Here is a 20,594-nt window from a genome sequence, read left to right as displayed (position 1 = left end):
ACCTTTTAGCACTGGCACTTCTTTACCAGGCTGGTTATTGAGTGACATTGTAATGAAAAAGAAAACTGGTATGAACTCCAAAAAACTATTCTGGAAAACGATCTTCACATCCTAGAAATGGGATTTTAAATGGAGTTCATTGACAAAATGAAGGCTGCAATGGTAATCAGCCCCACAAGAGGGCAGCAGAATGATTTATTTCAGCTGGCTACACAGTAACTGTTACCAGGGGGGTGCAGCTCGAGACCACCCTTGTGACCTCCGAGTTCAGGAGACGCTCTCCTCAAATATTTGTAAGCTCAGCCTGTTTAAATGCTGCCAAATGTCCAGAGATATCGTCAGTTTGTTTTAGACGTAAAGTGAATTCTTTAAAGAGCTTCAACAAACAGAGCTGTGACAGATGAAGAAATGTGGAGGATGACCATAAAAGGCCAAACGAGAGGAAAAAATCCACGGCACATTCCCTTTTTTAGCTTGGAAATGTTTTTTTTTATGAACAGATGACCAAATGACCTGAGCCCGTGCCAGCTTTAGAACGCAGGGATCGGCTGGCCTTTCACTTTGCCATATTTGGACAGCAGGCTGCTGTGAGAGACCCTCTCGTCACCATTCAAGTGGGTGCTGCTGTCCACTGGGGAAGTAGTGATCACCAAGAGCTGGAGGGGTCTGGACCCTCGGTGTGACCCCCTGGTGGCTACAAATGTCACACTGTCAATCACAAGGTCAGCAGTTCACACAGTGTGGCCCCCTAGTGGCCAAGTGGTGTACTGATGACAAATTGGACTGGACTGCCAATACTGATGATCTGTGTAAGAAAAGTCAGAGCAGACTATACTTTCTGAGAAGGTTGGCATCCTTCAACATCTGCAGTAAGATGCTGCAGATGTTCTACCAGACGGTTGTGGCGAGTGCCCTCTTCTACGCGGTGGTGTGCTGGGGTGGCAGCATAAAGATGAAAGACGCCTCACGCCTGGACAAACTTGTTAAGAAGGCAGACTCCATTGTAGGATTAAAGTTGGACAGTTTAACATCTGTGGCAGAGCGACGGGCACTAAGCAAACTCCTGTCAATCATGAATAATCCACTGCATCCACTTAACAGTGTCATCTCCAGACAGACGAGCAGCTTCAGTGACAGACTTTTGTCACCGTCCTGCTCCACTGACAGACTGAGGAGACCCCGCACTATGCGACTCTTCAATTCCACCCGGGGGAGTAAATGCTAACATTAATTTTATTTTTATTTTTTTCTTCATTTTTATTACAATTTAATTTAATATTGTTTCTTTGTATCAGTATGCTGCTGCTGGATTATGTGAATTTCCTCTTGGGATTAATAAAGTATCTATCTATCTATCTATCTATCTATCATATAGTGCCTTTCATCCATCTATCTATCTATCTACTGTGATACACCCGTTGTGATCCTAAGAGAGCTGCTCTGTTGGGCCGACCCCCAGATGGCCTAACCCCCCTGCTCCCCCCCAGCAGTGAAGTGATGGATTGTAACGCACAAGACTGCCACTCACTGACCACTGACTTCCTAAAGGCCTCCAGCAAAATGCTGCACCACAGCGAAGAGAAATGGAAACTGCAGGGCCCTCTGTAATGTGTGCTTTTAAACATCGTCTTTGTCACATGTACTTATTCTTCACACCAGTATAGCGCCTTTCACAAGCCATCTGTTCGCTCACATGAAATGAATGAACGAATGAACGATTCAACTTTTACACAAAATGCGAGTGGATTGGACACACCGAACTCGGGTTCAATCCCACCCTCGACTCCCTGAGCAAATCGCTTCACTTGTCTCCGAGATCAAAGTGCAGACACAGTCGTGTGATCCGCAGCTCACTCAGGCCCAAAGGGGCCCAAAGTCTTGGAGACAGACTGGCTGCTTTAGAAGATGGGAGTAGAAGGTATAATGTCAGAATTGAAGGTCTGCCGGAGAAACGAGAAAGTTCAAACCCTGTGAAATTCGCAACTGAACTTTTTTCTAAAATAATCGGGGGCGACTTTAAAGCAGAATCTGAGATAGCAGCGGCTTACAGCGCTGGATCAAACACCGTCAGACCCCGACCAAGATCTTTTATAGTTCGTTTTGAACGATTATCATTTAAGTTAGAGGTGATGGCACTCCTCAGAAACAAGGAAGATATTATATATGAAAATAGCCACATTCGCGTCTTCCCTGACTTCTCTCCAGCAACAGCTATTAAGCGCAGCCTTCTATAATATTAAACAGCGGCTACGGCAAGCCAATGTCAAATACAGCCTCCTGTATCCGTCAAAACTGAAAGTGGAATGGCAGGGTCATTTCTATGTTTTCGCTAGCAAGGAGGAAGCAGAAAAGGAATTAAGAAAGCTGATCCCGGGACTATTCTGATACATAATAGTGAGTCATGGCGGTAAATGATAAAGCTAGGATTAATAATCTACTGTCTGATCTATTCATTTTAAAATACGGGTTTTTTATCAGCATATATTCTCATATATTCTTATTATTACTTAGTATTACTAGGGCGCTATCTGTTTATGTTTTATTGTGCTTAATTACGTTTTCCTCCTTTTTTTTTTCTTTTTCTTTTCTAATTATTTCATGTGTACCCTAAACGAGACTGTTCAATATCATACCCTTGGTTTACTGTTATTGCTATTACTGCATTAAGACTTGTTATGCTTATTTTGGACACATCTTTAACACCATCACCCGGGTTTATTATCTGGGGGTATCATCTTAATGCACTAAAATTGCTGAAGACTATATATATATATATATATTTTAAGTGCAAAATTCTTTTTTTTTTTTTTTTTTCTCTTTTAAAGACTATATTGGTAACAGATATCTCTATCTTTTAACCTAAAGCCACTGCATGGGGCTTGATGTGCTTTGGATGTGTCTCTGGGTATGTCAGAGGACTGGGACTGCGTGGCAAAAATTAAGGGGGGGAGAGAAAGAGAGCAGGCTTGATCTATACCTAATCTATCATCTCAATCTTTATAATTATAACTATCAACGTAATAATAAGCTGCATGGCAACAACTCTTGGGGAATAGGAAATTAAGACCTAAACTATTTCACTTCCAGTTAAGACTATAAAATGACATCAAAAACTCAGAATCAGTGTCTCCATGATGGGACAGTTAACTTCGTAAGCTGGAATGTTAAAGGCCTGAATCACGAATTAAAGAGAAAGAAAGTACTTTCTCACCTAACAGGTCTAAATGCTAAAATAGTATTTTTACAGGAAACCCACTTACTAAGTAAGGATCAGTTCCGGCTGCAAAAGACTGGACTGGCCAAATGTTCCATTCTAGTTTTACAAAGAAAACTAGAGGGTGGGAATTCTCATACATAGAACAGTACCATTTGTAGCATCAGATGTAGTATTGGATCCTGAAGGGAGATATGTGATGGTCATGGGAGACTTATCTAACTGTAAAATGATTTTGATAAATGTTTATGCACCTAATGTTGATGATAAGGAATTTATACAAAATTTATTTGCATCCATTCCCAATCTGAACACTCATAAACTTATAATGGCTGGGGACTTTAATTGTGTTCTAAATCCACTTTTAGATAAGACTTCCTCCACAGGGGAACGAACTAACACGCAAAGATAATTACAAAGTTTATAACTGATCACAACTTATCAGATCCCTGGAGGTTTTAAACCCAAATTCAAGAACATATTCTTTCTACTCACCAGTACATCATTGCTACTCAAGGATTGATTACTTCTTTATAGATAATAACTTCTTGCCTAAGATTAAATCTTGTAAATACGATGCTATTGTTATTTCAGACCATGCTCCGATGATCTTGGAGCTGAAATTACTAAGCCCCATACACTCACCCCGCTTCTATTAGCTGACGAGAATTGTACTGAATTTATATCCAAACAAATTGAATTCTTTCTAGAGACAAATACATCCCCTGAGATCTCTGCAGGAATACTCTGGGAAACTCTTAAGGCCTTCTTAAGAGGACAGATTATCTCATATCTTTCCCACAGAAATAAATCCGAGCGAAGAAAGTAGCAGAGATAAAAGCGAAATTACTAAAATAGATGAAGAACATGCCAGACTACCAAGCGAGACTCTACATAAGAGGAGGCAGGCTCTACATTCAGAATTAAACCTCTTGACAACTAAAGAAACTGAACAACTAATTTACAAATCCAGACATCATTATTATGAACATGGAGAAAGCTAATAAGCTTTTAGCTCAACAAATTCACAAGCAAGATGATGCATAGCGCAATCTCGGTAATTACTAACACGAACGGAGATAAAATCATCGAACACAAAAATATAATGTACACTTTTAGAGACTACTATAAATCCCTATATACTACTGAGTTTAAAGAAGACAATATACAATCTAATGCATTTCTGGATACATTACAGATACCACAAATTGGCGCTTTTAGTGTGGAGGAACTCGATAAACCTCTGTCATTATCAGAATTACTGGATGCTATAAAGTCACTCCAAGGTGGAAAAGCAGCAGGCCCTGACTACCCTGCAGAGTTTTACAAGAAATTCTCCGCTCAGCTAGCTCCCCTCCTATTAGCAACATTTACAGAAGCCAGAGATAACCAATCTCTTCCACAAACCTTTCGCCAAGCACTAATCACTGTCTTTCCAAAACAAAATAAGGACTTATTACAATGTGCATCATACAGACCAATTTCACTTCTGAATAACGACGTTAAAATACTCTCTAAAATCATAGCTAGAAGGATGGAGAAAGTGCTCCCTCGTAATATCACAAGACCAAACTGGATTTATTAGGGGCCGACACTTATCTTCAAATCTTGACGCCTGTTTAATGTAATATACTCACCAACTAAATCAAACACCCCAGAAATATTATTATCATTGGATGCAGAAAAAGCATTCGACATGATTGAATGGAAATACCTTTTTACTATTTTGGAGAAGTTTGGGTTTGGCCCGAACATTTGTGCATGGATTAAATTACTGTATACTAACCCAGAAGCTTCAGTTTGCATCAATAACATTTGCTCAGACTACTTTAAACTAGAGCGTGGCACAAGACAAGGATGCCCTTTGTCACCACTGCTGTTTGCAATTGCCATTGAACCACTGGCAATACATTGTCGAAATACTGATCAGATAAAGGGGATTAGCAGAGAAGGACTGGAACAGAAAATCTCATTATATGCAGATGACATGGTACTGTATATATCGGACCCAGAAAATTCTGTGCCTGCAGTCTTAGCAGCACTCACAGAATTTCAAAAGCTCTCTGGTCTCAGAATTAATCTGAATAAAAGTGTACTCTTTCCGTGAATTCTCAAGCATATAATATTAGATTAGACACCCTTCCTTTTATCATTGCAGAACAGTTTAAATACCTCGGGGTAAACATCACAAGTAAACATAAAGCTCTTTATCAACAAAATTTTCGTCTGCATGGAAAAAATTAAACAAGACTTGCATAGATGGTCAACCCTTCATCTCACACTAGCTGGAAGAATTAACACTGTTAAGATGAATATTCTTCCTAAGCTCCTTTTTTTATTTCAAAACATACCAATATACATTAATAAATCGTTCTTTAAGCAATTAGATTCAACAATAACCTCATTTATTTGGAATTCTAAACATCCACGCATCAAAAGAGCGACCCTACAAAGACAAAAGGCAGAAGGTGGCATGGCTCTACCTAACTTCCAGTTTTATTACTGGGCAGCAAATATACAGGCGATAAGAACCTGGACACAAATAGAAGAACATACACAGGCATGGACCGCAATAGAAGTAAAATCCTGCAGTACTTCTTTGTATTCCTTGCTCTGTGCTCCAATAAACACACGTTATCGGCAATACACTAATAACCCAATTGTGCTCCACTCACTTAGAATCTGGAACCAATGTAGAAAGCATTTTAAGACGGAGAAGCTTCTTTCTGTGGCACCCTGCAAAGAACCACCTCTTTCAACCTCACAAACATATGCAGTTTTAATATCTGGAAAAATTTGGAATTAACTTGCTTAGAGATCTTTATATAGACAACGTCTTTGCATCCTATGAACAATTACATTCCAAATTTAACATTCCAGCTACAAATTTCTTTCACTATCTTCAAATCAGGAACTTTGTTAAACAGAACCTTCCAGATTTTCCTCATCTTGCACCCTCATCCACGCTGGAAAAATATTGCTCAATTTCAAGGAGTTAGACTCCATCTCTACAATATATAAAATCCTTTTACAATCCCTTCCTTTCAAAGATCCAAGAGGACACTGGGAAAATGACCTCTCAATTAATATATCAGAAAAGGAGTGGAAAGTAGCAATGCAGAGAATTCACTCAAGCTCCATATGCGCAAAGCATACAATTATACAACTCAAAATTATATATCGAGCACATCTGTCTCGACTAAAACTCTCAAAATGTTTCCAGGGCATGATCCAACCTGCGAGCGTTGCAACCAAGCCCCAGCCTCACTGGGTCACATGTTCTGGGCCTGCACCAAATTAACATCATTCTGGACAAAAATGTTTAATTACCTCTCAGACAGCCTTGGACTCACAATCCCTCCTAACCCATTAACAGCTGTGTTTGGGGTTCTTCCAGAGGGTCTTAAAGTGGAGAAAGACAAACAAATTGTGATTGCATTCACTACACTGTTGGCACGCAGACTTATTCTGATAAACTGGAAGAACCCAAACTCTCCTCTTTAAGTCAGTGGGAAACTGATGTGTTATACTATTTAAAATTGGAAAAAATCAAATACTCAGTTAGAGGATCTGTGCAGACTTTTTCAAAACATGGCAGGATCTAATCAGTAATATTTTAAATGATTTATAAAGCACAGAGAATTTGTTGATTTAGGTATTTTTACAAGCCTTAAATTTTACGTTTGGCTTGCTCTCTCTCTCAGGGTGGGGATCGATCTGTTCTTAACATAATTCTTCTTTTTGTAAAAACTTGATTGCTATGTATGGATTGTAATAAAATTAATAAAAAATAAATAAATAAATAAAGAAAGAAATGCAGATAATCGATACGGCCTTCGACATCCTCACAGGTCTTTGTGGTCGATTGTCTTTACTGACAACTCCAAATTTCAAGTGTCAGACGTCTGATCAATTTCTGTTTGCTTTTAATCAATGCAGTGGATGACCGGGGGGTCCTCCTGGTGGAGTTTAAAGCCCCTGCTCATTGGTGAAAGCGGTGGCCACGATGGCAGCTCAGCACTTTATGAAATAGAACAGTGTAAGAATTTCAGAATCTGTAGACGCCCACAGTGGGCAGAGCAAGGGGCACGGGGGGCCACACGTGCTGGACTGTATATAGCGTCCTTCCACGGTGAGGCACTTGTTCCATCTTTCTGCTTTATCTCTGTATCAGGGACAAATCTGGATTCTGGATCTGGATTTTTTTTTGACAATCCACCCTCATATTCAAAAATATATGCTCCATATTGCTTGTCCTGGTTGCCTCTCTCCTCAGTGCTCTTATCAGGGCACAAAGAAGGCAGATTTTCAGTTGGCACTTGCCCAGACCCGACTGACCCTCCATGTCACTGTGGGTTGTGCCAGCTTCAGTTGTTTACAATGAGTTTTATTTATATAGCGCCTTACTCAAAGCCACAGGTGGTTTCACAATATTTAACAACAGAAGAGGAATTTCTTATAATTTTGCTTGGCCTGGCCATGCAGCTTTTCCCAAGGATCGGTGTGTGTGTGTGTGTGTGTGTGGTCACAGTGGTGAAGTTCTCACCTGCATCAGTCAGTCAGTTTCTCTTGTTGTTTTCTACATGTAAACACGGCTGCTCCACTATCCGCTTCACTGAAGAAGAGCAGCGAGCGCTGATCCGTCGTTTCATTTTGGCTGAAGGAGCTTTCTGCTCAGTGTGGAGATGGAGTGTTACCATGGTGGAGAGTTCATCAGTGGACTGAGAACTTCAGAAATGGTCAGATAAGTGTTAAGCATGAAGGAGCAGTCCGACGCCCGTTAATGTTCAACACTAATGACAACACTGTCTGCACCGTGACCCTGACCAGCTGATGAGGGACCATCCATGAAGTCATATGCAAATCAGTCGATGTGACATCATCCACAACGCGCGTGGCTTTCATAAAGTCTGTGCAAGATGAGACCCTGGTGGAACATAAGCACAATCGTCTAAGCACCCGTCAATCCTCTTTGGACCACCATGGCAATGAAGGTGAGGCATCACTTTGAACAGGAGAGCAAAGAGCGGTCGAAACGGAGAACTGAACCCACAGCAGGGAAGGGGATGCTCACCGAATTCTGGGACTCACAGGAGCATCATGAGCAGAAGAGTTCAGCTGTGAAGACTGCATGTTGTTACAAGATGGACCCTGCAATTCCAATCGAACACTGAGGCTTATTGAAATGGTGGTCTTGTTGCACGACAATGGACGGCCACAAGCTGCTGCTCATACTCCTTAAAGGCTTCAGCGTCTGGGATTTGAGATTTTCGACCACCCTTCGGATAGCCCTGACCTCATTCCCTCGGACTGACATCTGTTAGGTCCACTTAAAGAGGTCGTTGGTTTCCAACGGACCAACATGTGAAAGAAGTAGAGCATGCGTGGCTGAGGGAGCAACCAAAGACAAGCTTGTGGAACGCTGGGTGAAGCGCCTTGAAATGCAAGGGGACGAAGTTAAAGACATAAGGTGACCGAATGTTCTCTACTGTAGTTGGAATACATTTTAGAAGTCGTGTGTGGATAATCACTGACTTGCCCCTGGCAGGAATAACAAAGCACAACAAGTCAAAGGGTGAACTTCAGCAGCCAAGGAAGGCAGAAAGGCCTCAAGAGGGAAGGATGAAGTGCCAGGAGGGAAAGGCAAATCCACTACGGTGGGCCAAAGCGGCTTCACCCCGGCCGGCCCTCTGTCTCTGTGGCCAATCGGCGGCTGCTGCTGCAGGGGATACTCAGGACCCTCTGATTAGGTTGTCACCCTTTACTCCTCCTGATTGTCCTTAACTCAAGGTGCTATCTACACACACATACATATATAAAATACTGATCACCTGTGACTCTGTCCTGGAGAATAAAAGACATTATATTAAAAAAGAAAAACGGAAGAAGTTCCAGTCTGCCTCTGTTATTAGTGTTTCGTTTTGCTCAGGCTGATTAGACTTTATTTAAATCCATCCATCCATTACCCTACCCGCTATATCCTAACTACAGGGTCACGGGTGTCTGCTGGAGCCAATCCCAGCCAACACAAGGGCACAAGGCAGGAAACAAACTCCGGGCAGGGTGCCAGCTCACCGCAGGGCACACACAAACACCCGCACAACAAGCGCACAGTAGGGACAATTTAGGATCGCCAATCCACCTAACCTGCATGTCTTTGGACTGTGAGAGGAAACCCACGTAGACACGGGGAGAACATGCAAACTCCACACAGGGAGGACCCAGGAAGCGAATCCTTAAGGGTCTCCTAACTGCGAGGCAGCAGCGCTACCCACTGAGCCACCGTGCCACCCGACTTTATTTACACGTCTCTGTAAATCTAAATCTACAAATATTAAGTGTCCGCAGCTCAACAATACGATTAATGGAGAATTAAAGTTTTTGGAATGAGTGCCGGAGGACGGAGCAGAAGACGCGGATACTCTTTATGCCTTTTCCGTGCTGAAGCAGGATGTCACGTTAAAGCTGCTGCTCTTTACTTGAGGGGCTTCCCCACCGCAGGAACTTTGTTTTCGGGGAGCAGCGACTTTGTCATTCTTTACATTTTCTTTTCAGTATTTTCCTGTACATTCTGTTACTGAACGTTTTGTCGTGTTTTCTATTCCTCGACTTTCTCCTTTTGTATCCTTGATTGTGTGGCCTCCAATCTCACAGACTCGCCACTCTTTATATCGTGTTGTACTTTATGACTTCTCCCCACCTTCCCTTCTACATTTATAACCTCAGGCTGATAAGGTGCAGTAAAGACGAGCAGGAGTTGAGTTACAACTTTAAATAATGTATTATTGGGGATATTCATAAATAATTACAATAAGCAAAGTAAAAGTGAACACTGGCAACCATGATGAGGATGAGGTTAGGAGCAGGCACTGATACAGCGCATTGCCGCACCCACCACACGACAAACCAACTCAGGGTCCAGATTCGGACCCGAGTCCAGCCATGCAACGGGCGACACCTCAGCACCACACGAGTTCAGATGGAGTGGAACAGTGCGAGGATTTTTATGTACAACCTGATAAATGCTGATGTGGAGTTTCAGGAGACACACAGACTTGTAGTTACTTGAAATGTCTCGAGTTAAGACAGGTGACATTTGTGGCCAGCTCTGCCTGACTCTATGGCTACCGGCTGTGCTCCTCATGGCAATGGTGTGACAGAGAGAAGCTTCTTCATGGTGAAGTCTGTAAGGGAGGGAGGGGTAAAGCAAGCAAATTTATAGATCCCTGTCCATACCCTACAGCCAATAGGGCGCCGTGGTACAGAATGGTCAATTCCAAACAGCCGTACTTCAGACCAAAGGGGCACACAATACCTTTCACACCCGGCCATTTGTTGAGCTGATGTTTGCCAGCTCTGTAATTTGGCTTTCCTGTGGGGGCTGACTGAGAGGGTCCTGAAGAGAATCACTGGATTCAGGCACTCAAAACAAGTCAAGTCAAGTTGGGGGGCCTGCATTGGTACAGCGCGCCGCTGCACCCGCCACACAACGAAACAACTCTGGATTCCGGTTGGCAACCCCTCAGGCAGACACGCTCTCTGGAAATGGAAATGACCCTCAATCTGCCACAGCCAGGTGTTACATGGGCGACCCCTTGGCCTGGTCGGTTTGCCCTCTCCCTTGTAAAAGTTTAGGGCTTGTGTAGGCAGTGACACACGGGCACACGGGAGGCAGCTAAAGGGCTCAAGAGAAGGTCATCAAAAACCCTGTTGTAAAATGCCAAAGAGACTCAGTCCTAAAAGGACCACCAACCCATTGCTGTTCTTATCAGTGATCGACATTAGTGGTATAAGACACAAATAAAGACATACTGTACAAAATATTTATCAACGTATATGCAAAACTTCACACCACCACACTGAATGCACTTGTGTTTTGTGGCAGTGCTGCTCAATGAATGGCACTGCGTTTATCGCGGACTCTTTTTTGACCTGTTGACCCGTAGACCTCATGACTCAGCAGCTCAGGACCCCCCCGCCCCAACCCCCCCCAGTTGTCATTTGGCTCTCCTTCTCTCTCAGGATTTGCATTTCAGTTGTCTTTGATCCCCTGGATATTGCACTTGTCCCTGGTTTTGGTCAGGATTTCATTTTCACTTCTCTCTTGTGTTGTTTTGAATTTCTTTATTAACCAAAGAAGATTATTTTCCGTTTTGGGCCAGGGTTTTATACGGTTTCCCCTCTCCCTTTGTAACGGTTTAGGGCTTGTGTAGGCTGTCACACACGTGCACACGGGAGGCAGCTAAAGGGCTCAATAGAAGGTCACTCCTGGTCGGACCAGGGGTGGCAGGCTGCACGGACCCTTTTGCTTTTTTCTCCCAAAAAGGAGACCAAATGCAGGAAATTCCGCCTGGGCCCTTGAACGTCACTTCTGGTCCCACCCCCTGAAGACGTCACGTCCTCCCACCATGCCCGTTATCTAACATCAGTTCTGTTTTGGACTCTTGTCTGTAAAGACCATTTTCTTTCAACCTTTTCAATTTAGTAGCCATTTTGGTGTCAAGGCTCAATGATTTATCACAAGGCTCACTCATACAAGGATGAGGCCTACTTTGGATCTGAAGCTTGTTTTGAGATTTGTGAGCCGCACAGCTCTTTATCCTTCATTTCTGATGAATTTCTCTTTCAAAATATTTTGCCAACACCAGGGTATCCCCTCGTACCGTTAGACAGGTAACACCACCTGAAGGGATCTGACGAGTGATCACTGAGCCCGGCAATGCTAGCACTCACCCACCTCTTGTCATTATGGGGGTCCACATATCGGAAGTAATACCACGAAGAGTCCACAAATGTGTCCATCGTGTCCGTCTCTCTCTGGGCAGCACGGTGGCACCTGTGGAAGGAGCAGAAATGCAGTGTGCTGTGTCAAGAAATAAGCATGCCTGACGTTTAACATCTAAAAGCAGCAACGGGACGGAACAGGAGAAGACTCACTTTAAAGACCCCCGACCCAAACTGCCCACCTATACATGAGGGCATTGACTGACAAACAGCAAATAGACCGGGCTTGACCTTCACCAAGCACACTTTATACAGACAGAGCTACAGGACAATTGTCTGCAATGTTTGTGAGCCATTACAAAAAGCAAACTCGAATAACCAGCACGGGTAAGGAGCTGCAGTACAGTATACAGTATACCATACAATAATGAAAAGAGCGGGCACTTCATCAAAGACAAATGACCTACGAGAGCACAACATAAGGCATCGATAATGTGACACAGCCCGACAGTCACAGAGCCACTTCATTCAGTTCTGGGTTTAACGGGGCTGAAGCCCATCTTGGTAGAACTGGGGGCAAGGCAGGAACCAACTCTGCCTGGGGTGCCAATCCATCATGGGGCCTAGTTGGGCACACACCTTCATTACACTCTGCACAGGGCTGATTACCAGTTGGTGATGAGGAAGGAAAGCCCATCAACACGATCAAGCAGACTTCCAATTATTCAGATCCAAAGCCTCTGCTGTCAAACTCACTGGTTCCCCTGAGGCGCTGATCAATGAGCTCGTCCTGAAGTGTCACCTACGTCACGTTTGGTGACAGAACAGGCTTACTGCAGGATTGGGAGGTGACTGGAATGACTCGAGTCATTTGGTTCAGAATTCTGCAATTTGAATTCTTATTTTTGACAGTTAAAAAAATAAAATAAAATGGAGTGGCACCGTGAAGTGTGCTGCGGTCCCCTGCTCCACTCGCCCTCCTAGGACCATCAGCTTGTTCTTCTTTGGGGTCCACATGAGCTCACTGGGTGCTCCCATTTCACTTCTACAGCCTAAAGATTCACACTGAGACACGAATCAGTGTACTGGGATGGTCTGGTGTCCCATGCAGGGATGGTTTATAAGACAGTCAGATAGATAGATAGATAGATAGATAGATAGATAGATAGATAGATAGATAGATAGATAGATAGATAGATAGATAGATAGACATGAAAGGCACTATATAATAGATAGATAGAAAAGGCACTATATGATAGATAGATAGATAGATAGACAGACAGACAGATAGATAGATAGATAGATAGATAGATAGATAGATAGATAGATAGATAGATAGATAGATAGATAGATAGATAGATAGATATGAGAGGTGCTATATAATACAGATAGATAAGAAAGAATCACCAGAAGCTAGCATTCAGTTTGATGTCTGCTTACAGACCGCATCCTTAGAGATGAATTCACAATTCATCCTTCCATTTTGTAGGCAAATCACTTTATGAAAAGAGGTGACAGCTCTGGGCACCCCAACACTTTACCTGCATTGTTTCCCTCGTTACAATAAATACAGCAGCCAGACACACAGGAGTGGCACTAGAGAACAGACAGATGTGAAAGACTCAATACAATAATACACAGAGAGACGGCTGTAACAGGTACTACAGTATATGATTCATCAATATAGGTGAAAGGAGCTATAAGACAGATAAGCACATACAGAAGACACTATATATATATATATATATATATATACTGTATATATGAGGTAGCTGATAAATGCATCAACACTACATGATAAACAGGTTGATAATGTGGAGGGAGCTACTAGACAGATAAAAGACATGCACTGTATAACAGATTGGTAGACGGGCAGAAAGACTGAAAGACACTACAGAGTAGACAGACAGATAATGTGAAAAGAGCTAGACAGACAGAACAACAGTAGGTGGCTGACAGATAAATGAAAGGCACTACACAACATCTACGTACATGTAAAAGGAGTATACAATGGACAGGTAGACAGAACATGTGAGGAGAGATATTAGACAGAGACATGACTGATAAAAAGGAAAGGCAGGACATAACAGACAATGTGGAAGGAGCTATATGAACGACAGATGAAAGGCGTCACTTAACAGATAGATAAGTGGATGTGAAAGGCACAACAGATAAATGAAAGGCACTATATAATGGGTAGATGTGTGATATGATAGAGAGATAAAGTCACTGCGTAATAGATACAGTAAATAGGATGGTGGATGTAAGGCACCATATAACAGATTGATACACAGATGTGCCACGCGCTATTTCATAGACAAGACACTATATAATCGGTAGGGCACTACATATCAGACGGATATCAAAGATACAATATGAGGAAGAGACGGTGGATGTAAGGCACTATATACTGTATATACTAGGCAGGTAGCTCTGCTGATGAAGGCCACGTCTGCTCCATTTTCATCCTCAGATTCCTCCAATTAGAACTTCAGCAGGTCTGACTTCATGACGTCCTCAGCGACGTTCCTGCTTATGGTTCAATGTTAGCAGCAGACAGAAAAGGTTAGAAAAATGTTCTTCTTTTCCACTTTTGGTACAATTTACCAAGGTTTTTCCCAAAGGTCACCCTTTCACAATGCCGACCGTGAAGTGAACGCCTCAGTCACCCATCTTTTATTAAGGGAAATTCAAGCAGTCTGGGTGCTGATGGCATCATCAGTGTTTAATTTGGGTGGCATTTACAGCAGACCTGCCTCCCACATCCTTAATCAGTTTATGAAGCTCGCAGGACTTCCTCGTGCGTCAGGACGCGTCTTTTTATTAAATCCTTCTTTATTTAGCGACGCCCATATCCATGGCGACAATCAGGGCCCATAAAATGCGTAAGGAAGTCTGTCAGGTCAGTGCCCAGGTGCCATTCACCTGAGAGTGCTGTCCTTTGGTGAAGTAAGTGTGACAGCGGGTCGACTGGTGACTCCAGCATGAGAGTGTGCCCCCTCACATGCGCGCTGGGCTTTCCCCAGTCTTGAGTCCACAATGTGGAATAACAGATAAAGAGAAAGGCTGGCAGGACACCTGAGCACCCGTGACCCACCTATCACAGGGAGCACATTTGTCTTCATCTTACAAAAAAACAAAATGGGGAGGTGGGGGGGGCTTTAAAAAAAAAAAGAACAAACCACTGGGTGGGGACCTGAAGATGCCACAATGATAATAATGCAGGACATTGAATTTGGGGTGGCACAGTGCAGACCCACATGCTGGCTTTAAATTCGTTGCCCCGTTGTTGTCCTTATGTGTCCCCCTTGTGTCCTCCCATCCCGAGTGGATTGAGAGGCCCTTGTGATGGAGTGCCCCCCCCCAGTGATATGTAGACAGGCTGTAGCCCCCCACTGTAACACTGAACACATTTGAGTCGGATTCTTTTTTTGTTTTTGATATATTTTGTTAATCAAAAGTAAAAAATTGTCTTTTCGCATGAGGGGGTCACAGCACAGGGTCCGCCATCATACTGTGCCCCTGGAGCAATTTTCATTTAGCTGACATCTTTGTCCAAGGCAACTTACAAAGGTAAACCATAACTCATACAGCATGCCATGTCTCACAAGTGGTAAAAAGAGGGTGGACTGTGGGGTGGGCACAGTGTAACCTGCAATGGCTGCCATTGGATTCAGACCGACTCAGCCCCGATGACATAGTGGCACCGTGGTTAAGGCTGCCGCCTGGCAGCTCGTGGGCCCTATGTGTAGATTTCACGTGTTCTCCCCAAGTCCTTGGAGTCGCCAATCAGTGTAACGCCTTCATCAAAATCTTCAGTGCCAGCTGTGATGTGATGTCACATTCCGACACACATGCCTGCCATTTGCTGGGCACCACAGCTGACTGCCACTCCTGGGCATAACATCTCAGAGGTTTGAGAAATGTCATCATTAGCTCAGTGGACATCACTTGGGGTGTTTCCCTCATATAGCGCCTTTCACTTCAACATTTTTTTCTTTTTCAAATCCTGATGGTGTGAGTTCAGATCCTGCTACTGCCACTGTGTGACCTGAGCAAGTCACTTCACTTGTCTGTGATCCAACTGGAAACACAGAAACAAATTCCACCAACTGTGTCTCAAATGTTGTAAGTTAGTAAATCTTTCATTATTTTAAACGACTCCTTCAAGGTTAGGCACATGTCATCTGGACCAGGGGTCCCCAACCCAGCACACCCGTTCCAGGCCATCAGTCACAGTGTGCCCTCCCATATGGTCCTTGGGTGCAGAGTCCCATTTGGTGACGTAGTGGAGGACAGCTGGTGCCCCGGTGGGCCGGTACCTGGGCTGTCACTCAATTCTGTACAACTATAAAACATGAGGAAGTCCCCGGGGCTGAATACATTTCTGAGGCACAGTAAAGGTGTAGTCCACAAAGGTGCCGCCTGCTGGTCTCAGGTGCCTACTGTGACTGGCTTCCTGTACAATGGCACAGGGTTTGCTGCCAGCAGTGGGCCTCGTGATATCACAACATTCTGTCATGGGTGACGAGGTGGCCATAGGCCACAGTGAGAATCCAAGAGCGCCAGCTCACTCACCCCTCAGACGTTCTTGTGGCCACATCAGTAGAAGAGAAGGCTGTCGCTGCACTAAGGCAGCATCAAGTGGCATAATATCCCTGAGGGATGGCGGACGTCAACTCCTCGCATTAACAATACAGGATGCAGTACGCCCTTCAGTGCCACTTTGCCACGCTGTTGTCTGCCTAGGTGGTCCAGGGGATGAAAGCTGGCACATTCCCACTCTGTGTAGAGTCTGCATGCTCTCCCTGTGTCTCTCAGAGTGAGTGAGTGGGCCCAGCGACAGACTGGGATGCCATCCAGGGTGGCCTCCAGCTTTGTGTTGATGCTGCCCGGTGACAAATAGGTTTAACGATAGATGGACCTCCTAACCATCTAAAAAATGAAACGTAAAAAGGCCTGGGTGAGTGCCCGGCATTGGACTGACTCCCCCCGACCACAACTATTTACCATCAGCGAGGCTGAGATTGGCTCCCACTTCCTTTGTCCTAATTTGGATTAAGTGAGCTTCAGGCCCAATTAACAGAGAGATTTAAATATCCTCATTTACATAAAGGAAAGCCCTTTGTAGATAAATTTATTGAGGGGAGGTCCTCACTCCCCATCACAAATATCAGGACTGGGACCCTCCACTTTGGGGCAATGGCCACTTCTGCCATGGTGACCTCTATGAATTTATGTAAAATAAATAGAGAAGCCGAAATCAGGTTGGCCATAACTTTCAGGTCACCTCACTGGCACCTGATCCTGAATGCGACTCTAACAAGAGACCCTGAAGTGCCACATGCCTGAACACCAAAGAATCTTCTTAGTGGCCATGACGGCGACCTCACCAAATCCAAACAACTGTCAAGCCCTGAGGATGGGGTCACCGAGCCCCTTGTATTTAGGAAGAGGTGCCATTCAGGTGACACTTACCTGGGACACGTGCAGTGCAGCCAGTCTGATTCTGTAGCCAGCGGGGAGGCCCCCTTGCCAGTGAAAGACTCGACTTTGGGAAGCAAGACAGGCAGGTCGCCTTCAGGCACAGGGACAGCACCACAAGACTGGCAGTGGATGATGGGGATGGGTGTGCCCCAGTAGCGCTGGCGAGAGATCAGCCAATCCCGCAGCTTGGCGCTGGTCAGGTACCCGCCGGCATTCCTCTCAATGGCCCACTTGGTGACGGCCTTGAAGGCAGCTGCTCTGTCCAGTCCTGTAAACTGGGAACACAAAAACAAATCCTGGTCACTGATGGCGTTGGCTAAGGAGCAGAGTACAGGGGACAAATGTCCAAAGTGACTTACAAATGGGGGAAAAAGGCAACTAAGAAAGCACAAGATTTGGGAAAAAAAAACCAAAACAAAACAAGGACTCCAAGGGCATTCTGGGGGTTCAAACGTGAACACAGAAAACGGCCCATCATGAGGGCTTCAGGCTTCATCAAATAACAGCAGGACTCTGCTTCAACACTGGCACAAGCACATTCACAGTGACCAAGTGGTGTGACTGTGGGCCCCCTGCTCTCATGAGACCACCCACCACAGGCCGTCACGGTGTAAAATGTATCACGTGGTCCTCTTGTGTTACTTTGTAATGTAATACTCTGGCTTTGTGTCGACTGCTAGGCTTTAATAATCTAGAGTGTATATAGCGCCTTTGCAGGGCTATAAGGATCCAAATTGTCTGTCCTGGCATCACAGTTAACCCCAGCTGGCACACACCATGGCTTCACCTACCTACTGGACCTCGACTGTACAAGTAAAGGGTAACAAGAGACAGCACAGCCGTATTCCAGCTCTCCGGCGTCATCAAACTGCAGTTTATATAGCGCCTTTGCAGGGGTAGCTGCACTCCATCAGTAGAGCGCCTTTGTGTATGATGAACGGCGTGCAGCATGTGCTTAATCAAGCTGTATTGTATATAGCGCCTTTACACAGTGCCCGTCTTCTGATAGTAAGACTCCCTCTTGATAGCTCCTTGTTCTTTTTTATTATGTTGGGCCTTTCCTTACAAGATTACCTGGACACTCTGCTATTTACACTCCCTCTCCCTCTCTCTAAAGGTCCTTTTCTAATAGTGACTGCGGCGTGTCACGTCTCGAGGCTTTGTCACTCTGTTCTTACACAGCACCGTCACAGGGCTAAGGGGACACTCCATAGCTGTCCTGGTAGCTCTGTGCTTCGTCTGGATGGGGTGGGGTTGGCAGGATACAGCCTCAGTTTAGGTTTGCCAAGTGGTCCAACACGTAGCACCCTTCACAAAGATGCAAGGGAATCAAATGGTGTTACAGGATAATGGACGCGATGACTTGGATTGCCGTCCATCCTTAAATGGCAACCTTTAAATCATTTAGTGCCAAGCATTGCTCACATCCCCATAGCACAGAAGTACCGGCTGTGAGATATGGCCAGCCAGTCATCCCGGCCAATACCCCCAGGCCGCCAGGTCGAGCCATCCCTGCATCATAGAGGGGCTCCAAATTCCAGCAGGAACTCATGGGAATTGGAGTCTTCCAGTGCAACCCTGCTGGATAACGTTGGGGCCACCAGGAGACGCTGCTGGGAGGCCCAGAGACATTGGTGTTTACTACAATCCGGAAGTACGTCATAGTCATGGGGACGGAAGGGCCGACGTACTTCCGGGATGAAGAAAAACGGACTGTTTACATAACCCGGAAGTGATGGGGAATCACGGACTGAGGGATGAAGCACTTCTGGGTTAAGCAGTATAAAGGATTGTGGGAAACCTAGACGGGGGAGCCGAGTCGGGAGGAAGGGTGGCAACGCGTCTGGGAGTAGGAGGATTGATTTGTTTATTGGTATTGTTTATTGTATGAATACAGTGGAGTGTAGGGTGCTTTGTGCATTGGATTATTATAATAAATCCAAACTTTGGACTTTTACCTGATGTCTGGCGTCAACTCTGAGGGTTCAAGGGGACGACAGCGCCCCTATCTACCACACGGCCTAAGGATGGGAAACGCCATCTTAAGCCAACATGCGACTCTGCTGTGTCATGATGCTGGCACCCAACTGAACCTCCTATCATTAGGATAAGTTCCGTGTCGTACTCATGATGACACTCCAGTGGTGACCACTCCCACAGGCTCCACCCAAGGGGCAAGGCAATAAATGTCTGCTGAGGAATTGGCTAAGGGTGACACACCCGCTCAGTTGATCATACTTCCAAAGACATCAAAGTTGGGATTTGAACCCGGAGCCCTGGAATTACAGACAGCCCTTCTTAGCCAGTTGAGTTGGTGCAGCAGTTTGGCTTCTTACAACGGTGATGGTGCCCCACGCCCCCTCATCTGATCATCCTTCCTGCTACTGGCTGTGTTTCCACCATCATCATCAAACTGCAGTCTATATAGCGCCTTTGCAGGCCCCACCCACTGTGTACGTTGAGCTTCTTTGCTTATGATGAATGCCATGCAGGCGCCACGTTTTGTGGCCTCATTAAGTGCCTTCACAAGGCAAGTGCGGTTGCTGCCCTGCTAGTTACTCTCCCTTTCGAGCTCCTTTTGCTGTGTGCCCGGCTTTATGAGTTTACCAGTCTCTTTTTATATACTGTAGTGCCTTTCCAGGGCTAACAGCCTGGTACTACTGCTATGCACCATGTGTGGCAGATTATCGACCTTTATTTCATGTTAAGACCCTTCCTTACAAGGCGGCCATGTCGGTGTTCATGCTCTTTGTTTCTTCTGATGACTGCCATGCGTCACATTGGGTGGATTTGTCACTCTGTTTTTATATAGCGCCTTCACAGGACTAACAGGGTGTACTGGAGCTGTCCTGGTATTCTTGCTCTACTTTTATGGCTTACTGGTTTCTGACTTATTGCTATTTGCCATGTTTGGAGTTTTACCAAGCTCCGTTTTTTTTGTTTTTTTTTATCGTGCCTTTTCTCAGTGGGTGAACAGGATACGCTGCTGCCATCATGGTGTCCACACTCTTCTTATCATGGCTGCTATGTCCGTGTTTGGTGGATTTATCACTCCATTTTTATACAGCGTCTTTACAGGACTAACAGGACGCACCGCAGCTGCCCTCGATATGTGGGGCTCCACCATGCCAGGCACATCTTCATACTGTGTGAATATAATAGAAGCTGG

At 44.8% G+C, this 20,594-nt stretch overlaps 1 protein-coding gene across 2 annotated transcripts in view; it reads right to left on the bottom strand.

Annotated features, from left to right (window-relative positions):
* lars2 (leucyl-tRNA synthetase 2, mitochondrial) overlaps nucleotides 1-20,594 on the bottom strand; it is a 183,961-nt gene that overhangs the window by 23,102 nt on the left and 140,265 nt on the right. For both annotated transcript variants that reach the window (XM_039736507.1, XM_039736508.1), the window contains 2 exons: nucleotides 17,417-17,700; nucleotides 11,952-12,050 (listed from right to left, as the gene is read on the bottom strand). In XM_039736507.1, coding sequence (XP_039592441.1) covers nucleotides 11,952-12,050; nucleotides 17,417-17,700 — 383 coding nt within the window. The remainder of the gene's footprint in view (nucleotides 1-11,951; nucleotides 12,051-17,416; nucleotides 17,701-20,594) is intronic.

This window comes from Polypterus senegalus, chromosome 15 (genome assembly GCF_016835505.1).
Source record: "Polypterus senegalus isolate Bchr_013 chromosome 15, ASM1683550v1, whole genome shotgun sequence".
Lineage (NCBI taxonomy): Eukaryota > Metazoa > Chordata > Cladistia > Polypteriformes > Polypteridae > Polypterus > Polypterus senegalus.
Note: the sequence above shows the minus strand (reverse complement) of the source record. Positions and strands in the feature narration are given on the sequence as shown.